The following is a 21928-nucleotide window of genomic DNA, read 5'->3' on the forward strand; positions in this document are numbered from 1 at the left end:
ACATGCAGGCAATACACTCATACACATAAAATAAAAATAATAAATAAAATATATTTTTTAAAATGTTACTTTTCACATTAAAGGTCTTTAAAAGCAATCAGCAATTTGTTGGTTTCAAGAAGTGATGAAGTCAAATGCTCTATATGAAATAAGAAAAATGATTAGTTTGAGAGAAAAAAAAAAGCACACACTTACCATGAGAATGAAAAAGTAGAAAACCCACATCCATCCTAGGTTATCCTGGATCAAAGACACCAAATACTAAAAAGGAGGAAAGCAAAGTATGATAAAATTCTCTATATAAATGAATAAAAAAGAAGGCTGGGAATGTGGCTCAGCTGATAAGACTGCTTGCTTAGTATGCCCTGGTTCGATCTCCGGCACTTCATAAACTGACGGAGCATGGTGGTGCATGACTATAATCCAGCACTTGAGAAGTGGATCAGAAGTTCAAGGTCATCCTCGACTACATAGTGAATTTAAGGTTAGCTTGGATTACACAAGACTACCTCAAAAAAATAAAGTATTAAAAGTAGGTAAAAAGGAGATTAAACATGACTACTTTAGAAAGTTGGGAGCTGGGGTCTGAACAACGTTTTGTCATTTGCATATACGTATTCCCATTTTAAGACAGGGTCTCGCTGTGCAGCCCAGGCTAGCCTGGAACTTGTGCTTCTCCTGTGACAGTTCCTGTCAGTATTACAGGTGTGCACCGCCACATCTGATTCCCTTTAAGTTTTATTACTGGCTCATTCTGTAAGTCTGCAGAGTCCAGGTACAAAGTTGTACAAAAGAAGATGTAAGTTTAGGTCTATTCTTACTTGCTCTGCTATTTGGAGAGGGACAATGTCCTCAGCCACTCCTGCTGGCTCCCTCCGCCTTCCAGTGGCAGTTTCTATGCCTGACTTTCAACACCAGCTGTCTGGCAGCATGTTGCTCACTTTTCTTTTTCTTTTCTTTTTCAGTGTTTCTGAGATAGAGTCTTATTATGTAGCACCGTGGCCAGCCTGGAACTCGAAATGTGGACCAGGCTGGCCTCAAATGCCCTGCTCACTTTCCAACTACACTGCTTGTTCACAGGGTTACGATACCACCCACGTTCCACAATGTAATTCTTGTCTCTAATTTTCGATTACTAAAAACTTAATAGCACTTAATTTTATTGTGGTAAGATCTAACATAAAATTTTAACTTTTTAAACATGTGTATGTGTGTGTATATGTCTGAGTGTCTGTGCACATGTGTGGAAAGGTGCATACATCTGTGCACAAGTGCAAAGGCTAGAAGAGGGTGTAGGGTGTTCTCTATCACTCTCTTCCTATTCCTATAAGGCAGGGTCTCTCCCTAGACATAGGGCTCATGTTTTCTTAGCAAGGCTGGAAGCCAGCCAACCCCAGCAATCCTCCTGTTTATGCTTCTCAGAGTTGGGTTACAGGAGCTGGGGTTACAAGCGTGCTGGGGACTCCCAGCTTGTAACATGAATCCTGGAATCCTAACTACAGTTCTAATTGTACAGCCAGTGCTCTTAACCACTGAGTCATCTCTCCATCCCCTATTTTAACCATTTTTAAATGCATACACTGGTGGCATCAATTGCATTCACAATGATATACAACCTTGGCAGTTCTTTATTTCCAAAATGATTTATCACCAACAGAAGCTCTGTACCTACTAAACAGTAACTCACAGTACCCTTCTCCCTAGCCCCTAGAAACTTTAGTTTTTTTGGGGGGGAGAGGGGAGGGGGATTCTTTTGGTTTAATTTTCTGTTCCCCAAAGACAGGGTCTCACTGTGTCTCCTGGGCTGGACTTGACTCCTGCCTCAGTCTCCCAAGTGCTGGTGCCACCAGCTATGTTTAAGTGTATGGTGAGTATTTGGGGATAGTTTTAGAGTTTCCTTTATGATTGTGACACTGGTTATATTTAACTTAAATACAGGTACCACCACACCTTGCTTAATAACTACTAATTTACTTTCTGAAACTATGACTTTACCTATCCTAGATTACATAATCTTGGGGGGTTTTTGTGTCTGGCTTATAGTTCCAAGGTTCAATTATGTTTCAAATATGTCAGAATTTCATTCCTTTTTATGGCCAAGTAGAATTCCACTGAATGGATATAACACATTTTGCTTATCCATTCATCTGTCAACTGTTGGACACTGGAGTTATTTCTACCTTTTTTTTTTTTTTTTCTGTCTTTTTTGAGACAGGGTCTCCCTGTAGCCCCAGCTGGCCTGGAACTCACTATGTAGACCAGGCTGGCCTTGAACTCCCAGAGTGCTGGGATTAAAATCATGTACCACCACGACTGTGTTTCTACCTTTTAGATACCATAAATAATGTTGTCATCAACACTAGAATACAAATTGAGTCCCTATTTTCAACTGAGGAGGAATAAACCCAGGAGTTGCACTGCTAACATAGGAGTGGCTGCCATTTTATGTTTTTGTTCAAACCAGCAATGTAGGACCTCTGGTTTCTCTACATCCTCACCAGCACTTGTCATTTACTGTGTTTAATTACAGCCATCCTTACTGGGTATAAAGTCAAACCTCACTGTGGTTCTGATTAATCTTCCCCCACTAAAGCTAAGGAGAACCTTCTCGTGTGTTATATTGGCTATTTTTATATATTTCTCATCAAAATGTGTCCCTATGTTTTCTTCTAAGAATTTCACAATTTTAACTCTTAAATTTAGGTCTTGGATCCACTGAGTTAATTTTTGTACAGTATAAAGAACCCAACTACATTCTTTCCAATGTGACTATCTAGTTGTCCCCATGCCATTGATGAAGAGACTTCTTTTCCTCAACAGCTGGTCTTGACACTAGTGTTGAAAATCATCTGACCAGATTCTTTGATCACATTACTAAAATGCATTCATCAGTTGGACATGTTTCAACGCTGTCTCCACATTTAGCTACTCAAATGCTTAAGCTTTAAAATGTCGACATTTATTCTAATCTCTCTTCAGCAGACAATGCAGTTCAATCTGAATCCAAAATATGTGTCAAAAATGTACTAAGTGTGCAGGCAAGATGGCCCAGTGGGTAAGGGCACTTGCCTCCAATCCTAATGACCTGAGTTCAATCCCTGAGACCCACCAACTCCCACAAGCTGTCTTCTGACCTCTACGAGTGTGCCATGGCATATGTACTCCCCACCACACATACACAAAATAAACAAAAAGGACACTAAGCACTGGGAATACAAAGATGGAAGAATAACAGTGCTTTTTGACACAAGAGTCTCACTTATCATGGCTTGGCTTGATCTTGTTCTCACTGTAGAGCCCCAGCTGGCCTTAAAATCAAGGTAATAAAACTGCTCACTGTGGACCTCCCCTGAGACAGGAAGCCTTCTGGATGGGTACCAGTAGCCCTGTTCGATTTCTATGTAATTCTCCTACACTTGTGAAGTATTTTTGGTTTTGTCCTTTAGTCATATAATCAAATATCCTAGGCATATCAATCTTTCTACAGTGCTTTGGAAAATACTAGCAGGCCCCTGTGTGCCAGGAGCAGTTCTAGGTAAGGCCAAAGGAGAACCAAGGCACAAGGCTGCCCTCATGGAGCTTGACTGCTGCAACAAGCAGACATTAACAAACACCCACTATATGACTAGGTGGTGATAAAGCATCAGGATTGTTTACTTTACCTCAACACTTATTTTCCCAGTAAACACTAGCATCTATCAAGTGAGTCACTCTACTTATCAAGCAAACCAGCAAACAAATAGTTCTGGCTACTATAGTAGGGTGATCTTAGCTTAGAAGCTTCCCAACAGTAAAGGAATATACAGGTCCCCAGGTTCCATCTCAGCAAGTCTGCAGATAGCCCAGGGTTCCCTATCCCAGCTAATTCTGCTATAGGACACCTATCAGTCACCCTCTCAACCCTCTCAACAGATGTCTAAACATGGAGGGAAACAGACTGACTCAGGTAGCTGCACAGTCCACAGCCATGTGTGGTGGAGTTCCACATAAAGAATGTGTACGTGTATGTGTTTGCAAAGAGGCATAGCAGAAAGGACAGGCTCAGCATGCAGATATGGGGACAGCATGCAGATGGGGGTCAGCATACAGACTGGGGGACAGTGTACAGGTAGGGGGCTCAGCATGCAGATGGGGGAGTCAGTGTGCAGATGGAGGTCAGCATACGGACAATGACAAGCATGTGCCTCGTGCCCCCATGGAGACAAGCTCAGCGTGGGAGAAAGGGGGTGACAGGCTAGGGCAGAAGGAATAATCTTACAAAGTCTTAGCTTAACTATAGACAGGGAGATTGGGGAGTAAAGATGCAAAGAAGGAACTGAAAAAAGTATAGGGCCTTCTGTATTAGGTCCCATTTCTCAGAGCAGGAAACCAATGGCTTTCTGTATAGTGGTCCACAGCCCAAGAGTGCCACCTACTGTGGGAGCAGCAAGAAAAGGTTTCCTGCCCAGCCCTCTCCAGTTCCCACCTGGCCCACAGCAGCACCAATGCTCCCAGTTCCATCAACGATTCCTGTGACCGTGGCCAGTGCCTCGCTGCTCCCTTGGATCAGCTCTTGGCGACCCAAGTCTGCAGAAATAGCCGAACTAATCATATTGGAAGGTCCACCAATAAAAAACCCTGAAGCCACAAAAAGAACAGGTTCTCATTAAAATATCACTCACAACAATTCTAGTCATCTCCTGGGTAAGGCAAAAAATCAGTCCAATATTTTAATTAATATGTTGAAGAGAAAGAGAAAATAAAGAAGCCATTCCTGGACAGTATCATCTTCAAACTAATTGGTAATCACTTTTCTAAAGCCCCTTCTTGAATTATGTGACACTCTAGTGTATTTATAGAACCTAAAGACATGAAAGATACAGTGAAACAGGCAGCCTTTCTAATTCTGGAATGTGGGAATTCATTAATAACTAACTGCATGCATTGTCAAATTCTATTACAGCAGAATTGCACCGCACAAGCATCTGGCTACCCAAATTCAAACACTCTGAGAAGAAAGGGGACAGGGCAACTCTATTTCAATGGTACAGGGACTGACTCCACCTGTTATGTTCGACTCTGGTAAGCACTGACTCTACCTGTCTCTGTTCTGGTAAGGACTGACTCTACTTGTCATGTCACTGCTCTGCTAAGGACTGACTCTCCCTGTCATGTCACTGCTCTGCTAAGGACTGACTCTACCTGTCATGTCACTGCTCTGCTAAGGACTGACTCTACCTGTCACTGCTTTGGTAAGGACTGACTCCACCCGTCATGTCACTGCTCTGGTAAGGACTGACTCCACCTGTCATGTCACTGCTCTGGTAAGGACTGACTCTACCCGTCATGTCACTGCTCTGGTAAGGACCGACTCCACCTGTCATGTCACTGCTCTGGTAAGCACTGACTCTACCTGTCACTGCTCTGGTAAGGACTGACTCCACCGTCATGTCACTGCTCTGGTAAGGACTGACTCCACTGTCATGTCACTGCTCTGGTAAGCACTGACTACCTGTCTCTGCTCTGGTAAGGACTGACTCTACCCGTCATGTCACTGCTCTGGTAAGGACTGACTCCACCTGTCATGTCACTGCTCTGGTAAGGTTGCCCCAGGGATGGGACATGGTTTGGCCTTGTAAACTGAATTACACTATTAGACAGGGTCATGCATATATGGAGTTTTTTTTCTTTTTATTTTTTGGAGTTTTTTTGAGACAGGGTCTCCCTATATCCCCCCTCCCCCCCGACCTGGAACTTATTATGTAGACCAGGCTGATCTCAATCTCACAGAGATCCACCTGCTTCTGCCTCCCAATAGGATTAAAGGTATGTGCTACCACACCTGGCTTATTGCTGAGTTTAAAAAAAATAATTTTTCTGGGTTGGAGAGATGGCTCTGTGGTTAAGAACACTGGCTGTTCTTGTAGAAGACCGGGGTTTGAATCCCAGCACCCACATGGCAGCTAACAACTGTCCGTAACTCCAGTTCCAGGGGATCAGACAGCCTCTTCTGCTCTCCACGGGCATTGCACACAGGCAATACACGCATACACATAAAATAAAAATAATAAGTAAAATATTTTTTAAAATAATAACAATAATAATTCTTCCCTAACATGTTCCCTAATTGTACCCAACTATTTTATCTAGAGTTCAGGTGAAGAAATACTGACCAATTCTGATACAAGGGAAAAAGCTAGCTATCCTGGACTTTTATAAGCAGATGAACTGGTTTCCAATGTGACAGCTTTCTAAGTCAATCCGGACCTGGGCAACAATCAGTGTTTAGGAATCTCTCTCCACAGGTACAGCCTCTGTCATGAGCAGAGAGCAGAAGCTGACAAAGAGCCATCTTTATTTCTATCACGTGAGTTCTACAAAGCTAAAGTTTTAATATCACTCCATCTTAGGAGACAGTTTCCCTTGTTCCTCTGAATTTCCAAAATGATCTGCCGTACCTGTAATGGTCATCAGAAGCGCATTGATGGACTTATTGTTTGGCGAGCCTGTGAGGAGACAGACACAAAACACAGCGACTTGAAAAGCAGTTGCATGCCCCTTGTCACGGCGCACAGCGGCTACAACCCCACCACCTCACAAATCCCTCCAGAGACAACAGACGACTCTCACCACCCTCCAGCTTTGCCATGTCTGTCTCTTGTTGCTGCTCAAGCTAACGACAGTCTAAAAGCTAGAGAAAGACTACCCAGCTTAAGAACACATACACCAAGCCTACTAATTACCATCTTCCCGCTTTTGAAATCTTGCCCCTTTCATGGTTTTATTGGCCCTAATGCTGTCCCTCTGGAGCCGCCCCTCAAACAAAGCAGTACACTCCCAAGCAAGCTTTTAAACAAATCCACAAAGCAGAAGACATGCCAGTTTCCTCCCTACACAAATAACACCATGTGATGACAGTTCCCAGGCACTCATAAATGACACAAAGGTGATACATCATGCCTCAGAGAGGGTCTCAGGCTCTCTCCAGGGCTGACCACTGACTCGGAGTAAATATCTGCCTTTAAGAAACAGAAGCCAATGCAATTACAAAGGAATACTCACGACTATACCCAATGAGGGACCCAACTGCCAGGAACAGGCTGAGGGCCAGCACGGGCGCTCTCTTCTGGAGCACATCAGAGATGAAGCCTTGCAGAGTCCCACCTTGAAGCACAAAGTGAGAAGCAACTCTGAGTGAGCCTGGGTTACCTCCCTCTGGCAGCCTCTGACTCTGTCAGTTCCCACCAAAGGAACATCTGGCTCTCCTAACACTTCCCTTTAGGAACATGAATGGACTGTCATAATGATGGCCCATGGGACAAGATACCACAAGTCACTCATGAAAACCACCATTATCCTGTACTTACTGTTTTTTTCTGAAAAGAAAAAAAACCAACCACAACAAAAAAATTATAAATGCTTTCCCTGGTTTTCCTGTATTTTAAAAGATGATTAATCGAACCAAGTGTGATGGTACACACTTGTAATCCCAGCACTCAGGAGGTCGAAGCATGAAGATTATGATTTTGAAGAGTTCAAAACTAGCTTAGGTGCCTAGTAAGAGTCTTACTTTAAAAAAATAAAGAGCTGGGCTTGGTGACACACGCCTTTAATCCCAGCACTCGGGAGGCAGAGGCAGGTAGCTCTCTGTGAGTTCAAGGCCAGCCTTGTCTACACAGTGAGTTCCAGGCCAGCTGGGGCTACAAGGAGACCCTGTCTCAAAAAGACTACACAAACAAAAAAGTGTGTGTGTGTGTGTGTGTGTGTGTGTGTATGATATATAATTTGCTAGCATGTACAAAGCCCAGGGTTCAATCCCCAGCACTGCAAAATAAAATAAAATAGTATACAATGAAGCAATTTTAAAAACACTAAAAAAAAAAGGCAGAAAACCACCCTTTCCGTTAGTCCCACCTCTAGTATCTGATGATCTATATACACTAAGGTATTATTTTTGCTTCCTTGGCTGGAGATGGCAGGGAAGGTGGGAGAAAACCAAAATAAACACATTCCCACCCCAACTTGAATCTCATGAAATCAGCTTTAGAACCACACTATCCCAGAAAGCTCACAAAAGGGCTGCGTTAAAAGAGATTCCTTAGTGTTTTCCAAGACAAAAGAACTGATCCATCAACAAAGGACTAAGAAAAGACAGCCCCATAAATCACAGGGCTGTCTTGAGCTGGGCCTTTTTTGTTTTTACAGGAGTTTGGTTGTTTACTGGTAGGACAGGTTAGGAAAGATGTCTGTAGAATAAACAATAAAACACAAAAGACAGCAGGTTGCCGGCTCTACAGAGGAAAGGGATGCGCACTGGCGTACCTATGATTCCTCCAACATCGTACCAAATGGATAGCTGGTCAGCCTCGGCCTCCTTCCACCCGAAGTTGTTGCTCAGATAAAAGGGCAACCAGAAGAAGAAGGAGTAATTCACCAACTTCAGGCAGGCATAGGCCAAGGAATACTACAGGGAAAACATGAAACTCTTAATGAGGAATGCACGGCAGCTAACTTTAATGTGATTATAAAGTAAAACAAAACCCAGGAGTCAGAGGTGAACAGCCCGATTTTAAAAGTGACCATGTTTACAAATCCCCCCCTTGCCCTTCTTCTCTTTACCCCCTATTAGTTTCTCGAAAGGCCTTCAGAATGCATACCATGCATGGCTATTTCTTAACTGTTCCCAATTTCTTCTATCATTTCTCTGATAGAAGGAAACCAGTGTTTGGAACCCAGAAGGCAGGGCACACACCCGTATTTCTTACTCAGACAAAAAGCACAAGGTATTCATGCTAACCAGCATCAGCCATACGCAAGTTAATCCAGCAAACATCACCACAGGCAGTCAAACTTCTTGGTTTTCCTACTTATTATATTAACACTTGTCAAACATGGAGAGTAATGCAACTCAATCACAGACAGAAAAATGTCCTTCTGGGGTCTACTTTCCTGTGAGGGCATCCAAAAGCCCTACATCCCACATCCTGGCGTAGCAAAGAGCAGCACCTCTGGTGGGCTCCAAAGGAAGACACATGGTCATCATTGGCCCCTGGCCTCTTTTGAAAGAAAACAGTTACAGCTGCCTTAAGTGGGTGATTGGGCTGAGACTCCTGTATGTGGCACATCATTACCAGGAAATCCTGACCCTTAGCATCAAAGGAAAGGGGGAGGAGCAGAGGGGCTGACTTCAAAGGGTGTCTGGCTAGTATAGCTTGCCCTGAGCTGCCAGCTGTTCCCTAGGTGCCACTTGTTTTAATAGAGCTTCCCTGGCAGGGCAACAGCCACCCCATAGAGAGCCACTTCCCAATCATCAGAGCTCTCTGTCCAGACAGCCTGCTACAAAGACAAAGGCATGGAGCTAATGAGACTTCCTTCCCATCCCCGGCTACCAGAGAACAATGGCTTAGGAAGTACAAAGGAACCAGCTAGAGTTCCATGTTTAGCCACAACGAATGGAAGTTCTGTCTCAACAGAAACAATTGCCAGCAAAATATTTTAATAACTGGTTGAAAGACAGAATCTGAGCATTAAGAACAGACCTAAAAGAACCAGTGTCTCCCTAACATCATATACTGTCTTTGGATTAAAGACTTGTAGGGCATTAATTACACTTATATTTTAACTCAAACTGTTGAAACATTAGTTTTTTGTTTTTCCTGAGGGGCATGGGCAAAAGAGACCTGGTAAGAAATAAGATGGTCTGGAGACTCTGACTCAGCCTGAGGGATGCATGCATAAGCACCATTAAAACAAAGTGACAAAAACAGGTGCTTGTTCACCACACAATGAGCCAGTGTCCCAGACCCAGGATAGACGGCTATGTCTCCATCCCACAGGAAGGGGAACTAAGACACAGGGTGGTTTGGGTGACCCCAGGTCTCAGAGAAAGTCAGTGGGTAAGCTGGAAACATAACCCAGGCCTCTTCTTGAAACATCAAGACAGAAAGCTGCAGCAGAAGGGTTCAGTTCAGGGAAGAAAGTTTTCCCGACTGCAAAGTGTGGAAATGCATTACCAAGAAATACTGGAGTTTTCTGCTCTAGGCCTTCTAAAAGAACATCTCTCCATCTCCCTGCAATGACTAGAACGCAGGTAAGTAAGGCAGACAACAAACCATTCATACCTCCTCTCAGTCCACACTGCAAGTCAACAGACCCAAGGTCTGTCTATAGTTAAAAATCTCAGCTTAAAAAACAAACAAAAACACCAACAAGTTGGATGTGGTGGTGCACACCTTTAGTCTCAGCAGTCAGGAGAGAGGAGCAGAGGCAGAGGCAGAGGCAGGCAGATCTCTGTGAGTTCAAGGCCAGCCTGGTCTACATAGTGAGTTCCAGGCCAGCTGGGGCTACAGGGAGACCCTGTCTCAAAAAGACTAACAACAACAACAAAAATCTCAGTTTTCCTTTCTCAGCTGCCCACTGGACCAGGGTCAGCAAACCAAGGCCATGCCCACCTGTGCCATGTTGCCTACGGCTCCTATGCACTACAGAGCTAAACAACTATAGCTAAGACTGTTTTTTCAGTTCCCCACAGCTGAAAATATTTAGTCTCTGGCTTTTCATGGCTTATCAGGGAAGCTGAGGGTTACTACACAAACATCTTAATATATTATTCACCAAATGAAAGCAGCCTAATGCAGGGCTGAGTGCTACCAAGGGCATGACCCCTGGGCCAGCTGTATAAGGATCCGAGCCAGTACTCACTGGTATGACTCCAGGAAGGCAACAAGCCTGGTGAAAGCTTATGGCCTTCACTTGGGTGGCAGCGCTGTCCCCCTGGATAGAGTAATTGGCCTCATATTCATCTTCGTTTTCAGGACCCGTAATGAGCGGCCTGTGTGAATCTTCCTCAGAGTTTTCTTCTGCTTCGATACCTGAGAGACCTAGGACAGTAGTAACAACAACCATCATAGAGCACCTACTGTGTGCACGGCGCAGTACTAAGGGGCTTGCATGTATCACTTACAGGGTCAAAACTATTTTTCTTTTCATTTTGTAGAAGAAACTAACGTGCAGAGACCAAAGGCAACTAAAGCCAATTAAGGTCAGAGAGCCTGTTTGTACTCAAAGGATGAAGCACTGTGCTCCTCTTGCTTCTGTGGTGGTAACTTGTACACATTCTATATTTAACCATAATATCAAACTGAATCATTTTTATGAAGGAAAAGTCTCAAGATATAAAATCCCTAGCCAGTGTCTCAATTATTCAACTCATTTGCAAATGCTATAAAAGACTTGGCTGTAATGTGAACAGGACGCAAAGGCAAAAATGCTTCTTTAATTCCCCAAGAGGAGCGTGCAGTTTTCCTAAGAAGAGAGATTCCATTTCCGGCCCTCAGATTTTCCTTGGCTCCTAAACAGTAAGACATTTTGAATGGAAGAGATGGCTTCTCCTCACCAATTTCTTCTGGTGACACTAGTAGTCCAAAGAAGATGATGATCCCACCAGCAAACTGCACAGACGAGGTCACCAGAAAGGCGTACTGGAGGAGAGGAGAGGTGGCTCTTACACACAGGGTGGTCATCACAGACACATTCATTAGACACATGAGGGAGGAGGGCAGAAAGGACAGCAAGAGGGGAAGAACTTCAGCACCCAGGGCTTCTATGCTAGGCACAATGCAGAATGCTGAACTTGTGAGTCCTTAACTTCATTTTCCTAAGAACATGGTGAGGCTCAGAGGAACCTTAGGGTCTCCCTGGATACTAAGTGGCACTAGTAGGATTGGGAAATCAGGATCAGCTCCTAAAATCTTATTCTTTGTTCACCCAACCTCGTACAAAAGACACAGTATCTCCCCCTTGAAGATACTATACCCAGTTGAGGGGATTAAACACCACCTAAAACAACAATAAAAGGCAACATGCAGCTGAGTCAACGAGAAGGTCCAGGCCTAGTAAGAAGCATGCAGGACTCAGAGAGAGAAAGTTGGAGGGTGAAGCAGCTAGACTTTCCAGGCACAACAGCAAAAAAGATACTGGCGGGCTAGGGATGAGCTAGGATATTCACTGCATGCTTCAGGGAGAGGGCTTCTGCTCAGAACCACAGGGACGAAAATGCCACAGAAAGCTAATACCAGGAGGAAAGATTCAACAGCCAGGCCACACAACTGACTGATGCAGAGACAGATAGTCTGAATTTTTAAATGAGTGACAAAATTAAAGCAGTGTTTGGCAGAAACCAAATCCAGTGGCAGCATGTGATGAAATGAAATTCACATTTGAATCAGTTAATACAATCCAGGTGTGAAGGTAAGACACGTAGAATAAACGTAGCTGTGGTTAAAGGGCGGGCATGTTGGACAGCTTCAGTTGTCAACCTGACATACCTAGGAAGAGGGACCCTCAACTGGGAAATTTCCTCTACTGGCCTGGACTATAGGCATGTCCGTGAGGCACTTTCTTGACTGCTGAGTGATATGCAGGGGCCCCCACCTAATGTGGGTGGTACCACCCCTGGGCAGGTGGTCCTGGGTTGTACAATAAAGCAGGCTGAGCTGGGTATGGTGGCGCTCACCTTTAGTCCCAGCACTCAGGAGGCAGAGGCTGGCGGATCTCTGTGAGTTCAAGGCCAGGCTTGTCTACATGGTGAGTTCCAGGACAGCTGGGGCTACAGGGAGACCCAAAAGGAAGGAAGGAAGGAAGGAAGGAAGGAAGGAAGGAAGGAAGGAAGGAAGGGCTGAGCATAGACCAAAGAAGCAAGCCAGTAAGTAAGCAGCACTCCTCCATGGTCTCTGCTTCAGCTCCTGCCTTCAGGTTCCTGACTTGCCTTCCCTCAATGATGGACTGTGATCCTGATGTGTGAGCCAAATAAACCCTTTCCTCCCCAAACTGGTTTTAACCAGAGTTTTATCACAGCAATAGAAAGCTAACTAAAACAATGGGCTTCTACCTAGACCAAAATCCTTGCAAGTTGTTTAAAAATTTACTCTTTGAAAGAGCAACTCATTGCCTTTTAGTGGCACACACCTTTAATCCCAGCACTCGGGAGGCAGAGGCAGGCGGATCTCTGTGAGTTCAAGGCCAGCCTGGTCTACATAGTGAGTTCCAGGACAGCTGGGGCTGCAGGGAGACCCTGTCTCAAAAAGACCAAAAGAAAAAAAAAAAAGCAAAAAGCAACTCACTTAGGTTTTTGAGTGGTAGGTAATATATTCAAGAAGAATGTAAGTAGTAAGATGTAGGAAAAAACCTTTCTCCCCCACCCCTTCCCAATCTACTCCATTCTCCCAATTGTCAAAACACATAAAAACTGCTGTAATGTAGTTTTTGCTGTCCAGAGACTGTTAAGAAACATATAAGCTCATATAATCATATTCACTGCTTTGCCCCCTACTCTCTGAGACCATCCCAGGGTCTTGATCTCCTCCAGATCAGACATCTTCCTGATCCTACTTCCTAGCTACACAGCATCTTCCACCAGGTGGCTCAGAGTTGAAATGCTTCCCTATCAGTTGACACCTCAATCTCTCGCTATCACAAGCAATGCTCAAATAACAATTTATTTATTTTATTTTAATTTTTTTTGGCCTTTTTGAGACAGGGTCTCCCTGTAGCCCCAGCTGTCCTGGAACTCACTATGTAGACCAGGCTGGCCTTGAACTTACAGAGATCCACCTGCCTCTGCCTCCCAGTGCTGGGACTACAGGCGTTTGCTACCATGCCCAGCTTCAAAAAACTTTTTAGATAAAATTCTTTTGTACATTGTAAGTACATCCACCTGTGCAATTAATTCCTAGCAGTGGAACAGCTAGGAACAGCTGCAATTCTGACAGATACTGCCAACAATTGCAATGTCCATTGCTTCACAGCCTCAGGAACAAAACAGGTTACCAACCTTTTGGATTTTACCAAGCTAACAAGTATACACTAGTCTTTCTGTCTCTCTCTCTTATTTATTTATGCACTTATTTTGCTATAAAATAATTTACTGAAAAAAAAATAGTCTTCAAAATGTACCTTCTGTGATTTTTCAAGTAATTTGCATACTTCATTTTATTCCTTCACACATCAAAATACTGGAAGCCAGAACAAAAAAATGTTCAGCTTTTTTTCTTATTCAGTATCATGACATGACACAGCCAGTGTACCCAGTCTCTTGTTCTGCTGGTTCTTGAGAGGCCACGGAGCCATTTACTAAAAGGGTTTCCTTTCTTGCATCATTCCGACTCCTAGGAAAATTTGAGGTGGACACCTAGGACTTTTTTGCCATTTGATTCCTCAGGAATTCAAAGCAGTCAAAAAATGTTATAAATAATTGTCAAAATTCCATGCTGATTCTCCCAAAAGACACAGAGCTCAGAAAGTAATCTGTCCTTATTCCTCTTTCTACATGCAGACATCTTATTTAAATTTGAGCTCTGTGAGGATCTACCACCATTCAGACTCTGCCAAATGCACAGCAGGCTGGCCACTCACCACCCCAAAGGACCTCCTCCCACTGTACAGGCTAATCTGTAGGTGGCAGTGCCCCTCAGAGAGTACCATGTTGATGGAAGGTTCCTTCACAGGGGCTCTTCCATGCCCACACTCAGGACTCAGTTTTATAATCTTTTCCTTTCTTGTATTATACTCTTCAAAGACATCTATGCAGCCGGGATGGTGGCGCACGCCTAGGCAGGCAGCTCTCTGGGAGTTCGAGGCCAGCCTGGGCTCCATAGCGAATCCAGACCAGTTGGGGCTACAGGGAGACCCTGTCTCAAAAAGACCAAAAAAAAAAAAAAAAAGACTTCTACGCTTGCCAACAGGCTACAACTCAAGCTTTAGTGTTTATTACACAGCCCAAAGCCCTGCAAACCAGGTTAGCGTCCTTTTATCAGTATCACAAAATGTCACAGCCCAGGAACTAGAAAGCCTTCTTGCCAGGAGTGGTGGTCCATGCCTATAATCCTAACACTTGCAAAGTGGAGGCAGGAGGATGAGGAATTTAAAGTCACCCTTGGCTAAGCAGCAAGTGTACACAGACACACACACACAAAGCTTGAAAGAGATACCCACCTCATAACCATACTGCAGAACAGATGAAGCCAGGCATGCTCCCAAAATATTGCCCACTGAAGCACATGCACTCCAGAGACCAAAGACAACTCCTCGGCTTTGAAGAAACAAGGGAAAATCAAAATATGTCAGAAGGATTCTGTGCGTAGGTCCAAATGGAAAACTATTAGAACAGTAAATGTATTCATTACAAAGAATCAACATTCTAGTTTAAATTTTAAGGAAAATCTCAGAACAAAGCTGGGTGTGGTGGCAAATGCCTTTAGGACTCAGGAGGCAGAGGCAGGTGGATCTCTGTGAGTTCAAGTCCAGCCTGGTCTACATAGTGAGTTCCAGACCAGCTAGGGCTACAGGAGATCCTGTCTCAAAGAGACCAAAAAAAAAAAAAAAAAAGAAAAAAAGAAGGAAAGATAGATCTCAGAACAATAAAACATCAGTTCTCTTCTAAAATTTAATGATATTAAAATTTAATTTAGAGGTTGGAGATTGAGCTCAGTGGTAGGGCACTCAAAAAGCAAGTGTGAAGTCCTGAGTTCATTATAGAGCTGGTGGAAGAGAAGGAATTCAAGGCCATGAGCTAAGTGTGGTGGCTCATGCCTGGGTCTCGGCACCTGGAAGGCTAGGACAAAAATGCTGTGAATTCCATCCAGGTCAGCCATGCTACACAGAAAGACCCTGTCTCAAGAAAGAAAAACAAAAAGCCCAAAACTCATGGAGCGGACATTATGTAACACAGGCTGGCCTTGAATTAGGTAACAGGGACTGAAGTGGGGGAATATGATTTAGGAGGAATCTGGCTTTTAGTAACTGTAATGTTAAGCAACCACAATCTTAGCAGACTTTGAAGATTATTGATATGGTTCCTAGGAAGTTGGACTCTAAAATAAATGCCTGACTTTTCTCACTTTAATGCTATTTAACCTCAGTCTGCTGAGTATTTGAAAGGCCAAGGCAAAAGGATAACGAGTTCAAGGCCAGCCTGTGCTACATAATGAGACCTTGTCTCAAAATAATAAAAAAGAAAAAAAGAATGTCTTCCTTTCACAATTAAACTGCAGGCAATACAGAAGCAATTAGCCATGGCTGCAGCCACAGTAACAGGGCTTTCTCACGTTCTTTTTTCTTTGTGATGTAGCAAAAGAGATAACAGAACAGACTGTTCTGTTACTGCCACCAAAGACCCAGGGTGAAAGCTTGGAAATCTCTCAACTTGCTGGACAGTGGCACACGCTTAGTCCCAGCACTCAGGAAGCAAAGAAAGACAGTTCTCTGAACTGTGATTTTGAGATCAGCCTGGTCTACATAGTAAGATCCTGTCTCAAAACAGGCATGGTAGCACACATATTTAATTCCAGCATTCGGGAGGCAGAGGCAGGCGATCTCTGTGAGTTGGAGGCCAGCCTGGTCCACATAGCAATTTCCACAGCTACAGGGAAACCCTGTCTCAAAAAGACCGAAAAAACAAAAAACAAGCAAAGAAAAGAAAGAACTCTCTCAACTCATGCTTGTTTGTTAAAACTAGTAATCTTTGACTGATGGGGTTTCACTTGGTCGAACTTTTGTCTTTTATATTTTATTTTCATCTATATTTTCTGATTTATTTATAACAAACTATCATTTGTACCTTTTTTTCTCCCCCTTTGTTCTTTTTGAGACAGGGTCTCTCTGTAGTTACAGCTGGCCTAGAACTTTGCTATGTAGATCAGTCTGGCCTCAATCAGAAATCTGTCTGCCTCTGCCTCCTGAGTACTGGGATTAAAGGTATGTGCAACCACACCTGTCTTCATTTGCATCATTTTTTAAAATCACAAAGAAAAAAAAAAATCACCTTAAGCTGAAGGGATGACTCTGGTTAAGAGCACTGGCTGCTTTTACAGAACACCCACATAGTGGCTAGTTCCATCCAGGGAATCTGATGCCCTCTTCTGGCCTCTGCATGCATTGCATGCACATGGTGCACTTAAATACATGCAGGCAAACACTCATACATATGCAATAAAAATAAATAAATAAGGCTGGGCGTGGTGGCGCATGCCTTTAATCCCAGCACTTGGGAGGCAGAGGCAGGCAGATCTCTGTGAGTTCGAGTCCAGCCTGGTCTACACAGCAAGTTCCAGATCAGCTGGGGTTACAGGGAGACCCTGTCTCAAAAAGACCAAAAATAAATAAATAAATAAATAAATAAATAAAAATTTTTAATCTTAATTAAGCCAAATGTGATAATGCATGCCTTGAGTTTTATGGAGGGAGAGGTAGGCAGAGTTCTGTGAATTTAAGTCCAGCCTGGTCTACAGAGAGTTCCAGGACAGCTGGAGCTACATAGTGAAACTCTTGAAGCCAACCTTAAGTTCAAGATTAGCTTAGCAAGACCCTATCTCAAAAATGAAATTTTATAAAGGGCTATGGATATAATTCAGTGGCACAGCACTTGCCTAGCATGTATGAAGCCCTGGGTTCAATCTACAGTATCACACACACACACACAAAAAAAAAAAACACTTCACTTTCTCATCTACTGCAAAAGTAAACCAGAATACCACAAGCTAACCCTTTACAGTGCAATCCTGCTAGTCCACTGATACTAGGATGGGAAGAAAACAGAAAGCAGTGGCACATTGAAATATAATCTGAGCATCCCTGAATGGTGCTTATCCTAGGCCCAAGACAGTTTATAGGTGAACTTTCACATCACAAATTGTTAATGACCAAGGGAGCTTCCATTATGAAACTGGGAAAGATGGAAACTGCCAGATCATGCATTGAATGCCACAGTGGGCAGGCAGTGTCTGTTGTATACACTGGTTCTCATATACAAGCGCGAACATGCAAAAAAGACACAGACCATATGGAAAACACACATGCACCTGACAACACGCACATATTGATGAAGGGAAAATGACTAAATTTCAGGTTAACAATGTTCCTAAAAAGAGAACATTGCCAGCAATGCAAAAGTCGACTTTTCTCAGCTTATTTCCCACCCTATGATCTGAGCACACCTTCTGCCTGGATGGCCTTGAGAACGGATGCATCAGCAGGTACCTTCCTTCATCCTACAGCCCATGCCATACACAAAAAGTCCAACATCCTCTAACAATCACATGGAGGTTGGGGTTGGGGCTGCTCCATCTAAGTCCCAAAGTTTGGCATTCATCTGAATCTATTAGAGCCCTTGTTATGTGACTTGAGGCATGTCACATGGATAACTTTATTTTTTTATTTTCTACTAGGGATTAAACCTAGTGTCTAGTGCATGCTAAGCAAGTGCTCTACCAGTGGGCTATGTCCCCACCTTTCATACTTGTGAACTCAGCTTCCTTATCGTTAATGTAATGATAATATAACCACTGAGTCTCAAAATAGGGAGGAAAGCATGTGGGACTATTACATTTTCTAAAGGGGAGATGGGTTTAAGAAGAACCAGGACATGGATGGCCCATTCTCAGACTCTGAAAAAGGCCTGCAATGTGAGGAATATGCCTCACAGAGTGTCTATAGACCATCGCTGAGGTCCACAATACACTCTGCCATGAGCCTTCTCTCCCATAATTACTCTGTCTAAAATAGAAGACGGGGCAGTGTCTAAAACATCAACTGAGTTTGACAAGATTTAATAATCCAACATTAACACAATCAAAGAAGGAAGAGGTGACATACCCAGCTTTTCCAAACCAGTTGCCCATCACAGCAACCACACAGGGCCAGCCAGTGGACTGTAGCAGGCCGTTCACAATCCACAGGCAGCAGTAGAGCCATTTGTTGTAGAAGTGTAGCCATTCTGTAAGGGTGCCAAAGACAAACACCTTCAAGAGAAGGAAAGAAAAAGGGATATGTGATAACCACATGGACACTTTCAGTATACTCAACTCCCTTCCAGGGAGTTAGAATTTAACTAAACTCTATGAGTTGACTCAATCAACAAAAAACCCTGACTAGAGAACAGTAAGCTCATGGACACTACCCTGCACAGCAGCTAATGTGTCAGGCACTGTTCCAAACGTCCGTACAGACACACACCATTCTCACTACAACCCCAGGAGAGGACCTGACTACCCCTTGCAAATGAGGAAGGTGAAACACTGGAAAATCTTAGGACAGGAAACTACAGGAGGAGGAGGAAAACTCAGGCTGTCCCAGTCTAGGGAACCTGTGGTCTGACCCACTATCTACCTACTCTTCAGGAAAGAGAGACTGTGACAGAAATAACTAGCTGAGCAGCAGCAAGTTACAAGTGCCTGAAGAAAAACGTAAACATGAGAGCTCAGAAGAGGCAATGAGTGATTGCTTCCAGGAGTAGGGACAGGAGAGTCAGAACCTTTGAAAGAGGTTCAAAGTCAGGCCTTAAAGACGTGTCATGGGGTGGAGAGATGGCTCAGCAGTTAAAAGCACTGCTCCTGCAGAGGACCAAGGTTCAGTTCCCAGCACTCACATGGTGGGTGACAGTCATCTGTAACTCCAATTCCAGAAGATCTGACACCCTCTTCTGACCTTTACAGGTACTGTAGGACATGGGTGTATGTGCTGGATAGCTTTAGTGTCAACTTGACACACCTGGGTTGAGGAAGCCTCACTTGGGGAATTGCCTCCATAGGACTGGCCAGTGGCCATGTCTGTGGGGCATCTTCTTGATTGCTGAGTGATGTGGAAGGGCCCAGCCCACTATGGGTGGTGCTACCCCTGGGCAGGTGGGCCTGTGTTGCATAAGAAAACAGGCTGAACAGGGGCCAGAGGAGCAGGTCAGTAAGCAGCATTCCTCCATGGCCTGTGCTCCAGCTCCTGCCTCCAGGTTCCTGCCCTGAGTTCCTCCTACCTTGGGCTCCCTGATGAACTGTGACCTGGGAGATGGAAGAGAAATAAACCCTTTCCTCCCCAAGTTGGTAGTGGTCAGAGTGTTTTGTACCCTCAGCAATGGAGAAACAAGCTAGAACAGTGCACTTACACACAAGAGGGCAATACACGTAAAATAAAAATAATAAATTTTAAAAATATATATTTATTTTTATTTTACGTGTATGCGTGTATTGCCTGGATGTATGTAAGTGCACCCATGTCGTGCAATGCCTGCAGAGGACAGAAGAGGCTGTTGGATCCCCTGGGACTGGAGTTACGGACAGTTGTTAGCTGCCATGTGGGTGCTGGGATTCGAACCTGGGTCTTCTGCAAGAACAGCCAGTGTTTCTAACTGCTGAGCCAGCTCTCCAGCCCCAATAAAAAATATTTTTAAAACACATGTCACGTGGCCCTGATATGAAGGAGACACTGAGTCAGACCAGGGAGAGGTGAAATGAGGACCATTTAAGGCAACCAGAACACGAAACCAAAGCACAGAGGAGGTGGGGCACACCATTAGTCCCAGCACTCAGGAGGCAGAGGCAGGCAGATCTTTGTGAGATCAAGGCCAGCCTGGTTCACACTGTGAGTTCCAGACCAGCTGGGGCTACAGGAAGATCTTTTCTCAAAAAGACAAAAAAAAAAAAAAAAAAAAAGGAAAATAAATAGAGAGATGGCTGTGTGGTTAAAAGCATTAGCTGCTCTCATGGAGGAACTAGATGCTCGGTTCACAGAACCTACACAGTGACTAACAATCATCTGTAACTCCAGCTCCAGGAGATCCAATGCCTTCCTCCTTTGGGCACTGCATGAACATGGTGCACCTACATACATGCAGGTAAAACACCAATACACATAAAATAAAAATAAATCAATTAGGGGCTGGAGAGACAGCTCAGCGGTTAGAGCACTGACTGCTCTTGCAGAAGACCCAGGTTGGATTCCCAGCACCCCCATGGCATCTATGAACCATCCTTAACTCTAGTTCCAGGGGAATCCAAAGCCCTCTTCTGACCTCCACAGCACTGCACAACACCAGTGCACTCACATACATGCAGGCAACACACTCATACACATAAAATAAAAATAATAGATTTTTAAAATCAATTTTAAAAATTTTAAAACAACAACAAAAAAAGATCCACCTAACTGACCAGCATACAAGGGTAACAAGGGTCACAACACAGGAGTGATCTCACTCTCCCATTCCACCTTGAGAAGTAGGAGGGTTATTTGAATTCTAGAATATCTGGTCAAAATAGTCATAATTTTTTTTTTTAATTTTTATTTACTGTTTTTTGTGTGTTTGTGATGTGCAGGAGTGAGTGTGGCACACACATGCCAGGGGGGTGCACATGTTGGGGCCGGAGGACAACTTCTGAGCGTTGGTTCGTTCTGGCCACCTCTAGGGTCATCAAGGCTTGCTTTGCAAGCACTTTTAATTACTGAGCCATCTCGACAGCCTACTAATAATTACTGTAATTATAAAACCTTCCAACTTACCACTAATGCAGAAGAGCACATGCCAAAAGATAGAACCCATCGTAAATTCAGTCGATCCCCAATGATGCCACTGATGAAGAGACCCTAAAAATGAAGCATTCATTTATAGCTCTAAATAGTAACAGACTAAAAGAGGTAACCCACACTGCAAAGCAAATGAAGCAAGCTGAACAGAGGTTGACTGAAAAACCAAACCTTAGTCACACACCTACATTAGCTGTCTATGGATGCCAGTGTGTCAGGAAATGACATGGTCTCTTGCACATATATTGCGCTGAGAACATTCTTCAGTGAGACACTGTGACTCAGGCACACTTTGGTTTTACTTGACTCCCTAACTGAAAACAAATAGGAATATATCTGATAAAACAGGCCCCCAAAATATATTATATCTTCTAGACATGCCGGATTCCTAAGCATCGGGCCTAAGCTTTCCAAGGAAGCCTCTGAAACATCTGCATTTGGAGTTAAGAAGGGTGTCCACAGGCACTTCAGTCTTGGCTGGGACTTTGTAAGAAGTAAAATGAATAAATGTCTGGAAATTTTTTTGAGACAGGGCCTCACTATGTAGCCCTGGCTGGCCTGGAATTCTCTATGTAGACCAAGCTAGTCTCAAACCCACAGA

At 43.8% G+C, this 21928-nt stretch overlaps 1 protein-coding gene across 1 annotated transcript in view; it reads right to left on the bottom strand.

Moving 5' to 3' along the window:
• Positions 1-21928, bottom strand: part of Slc37a3 (solute carrier family 37 member 3) — a 48976-nt gene that overhangs the window by 3854 nt on the left and 23194 nt on the right. The window contains exons 5-14 of the mRNA XM_008823504.3: positions 21304-21387; positions 18628-18773; positions 14971-15067; positions 11375-11459; positions 10681-10859; positions 8302-8443; positions 7042-7143; positions 6438-6485; positions 4466-4617; positions 196-261 (exon numbers count right to left, since the gene is read on the bottom strand). Of these exons, the coding sequence (XP_008821726.1) occupies positions 196-261; positions 4466-4617; positions 6438-6485; positions 7042-7143; positions 8302-8443; positions 10681-10859; positions 11375-11459; positions 14971-15067; positions 18628-18773; positions 21304-21387 (1101 nt within the window). The remainder of the gene's footprint in view (positions 1-195; positions 262-4465; positions 4618-6437; positions 6486-7041; positions 7144-8301; positions 8444-10680; positions 10860-11374; positions 11460-14970; positions 15068-18627; positions 18774-21303; positions 21388-21928) is intronic.

Source organism: Nannospalax galili, unplaced genomic scaffold, assembly GCF_000622305.1.
Source record: "Nannospalax galili isolate Female #2095 unplaced genomic scaffold, S.galili_v1.0 scaffold307, whole genome shotgun sequence".
In the NCBI taxonomy this organism is placed as follows: domain Eukaryota; kingdom Metazoa; phylum Chordata; class Mammalia; order Rodentia; family Spalacidae; genus Nannospalax; species Nannospalax galili.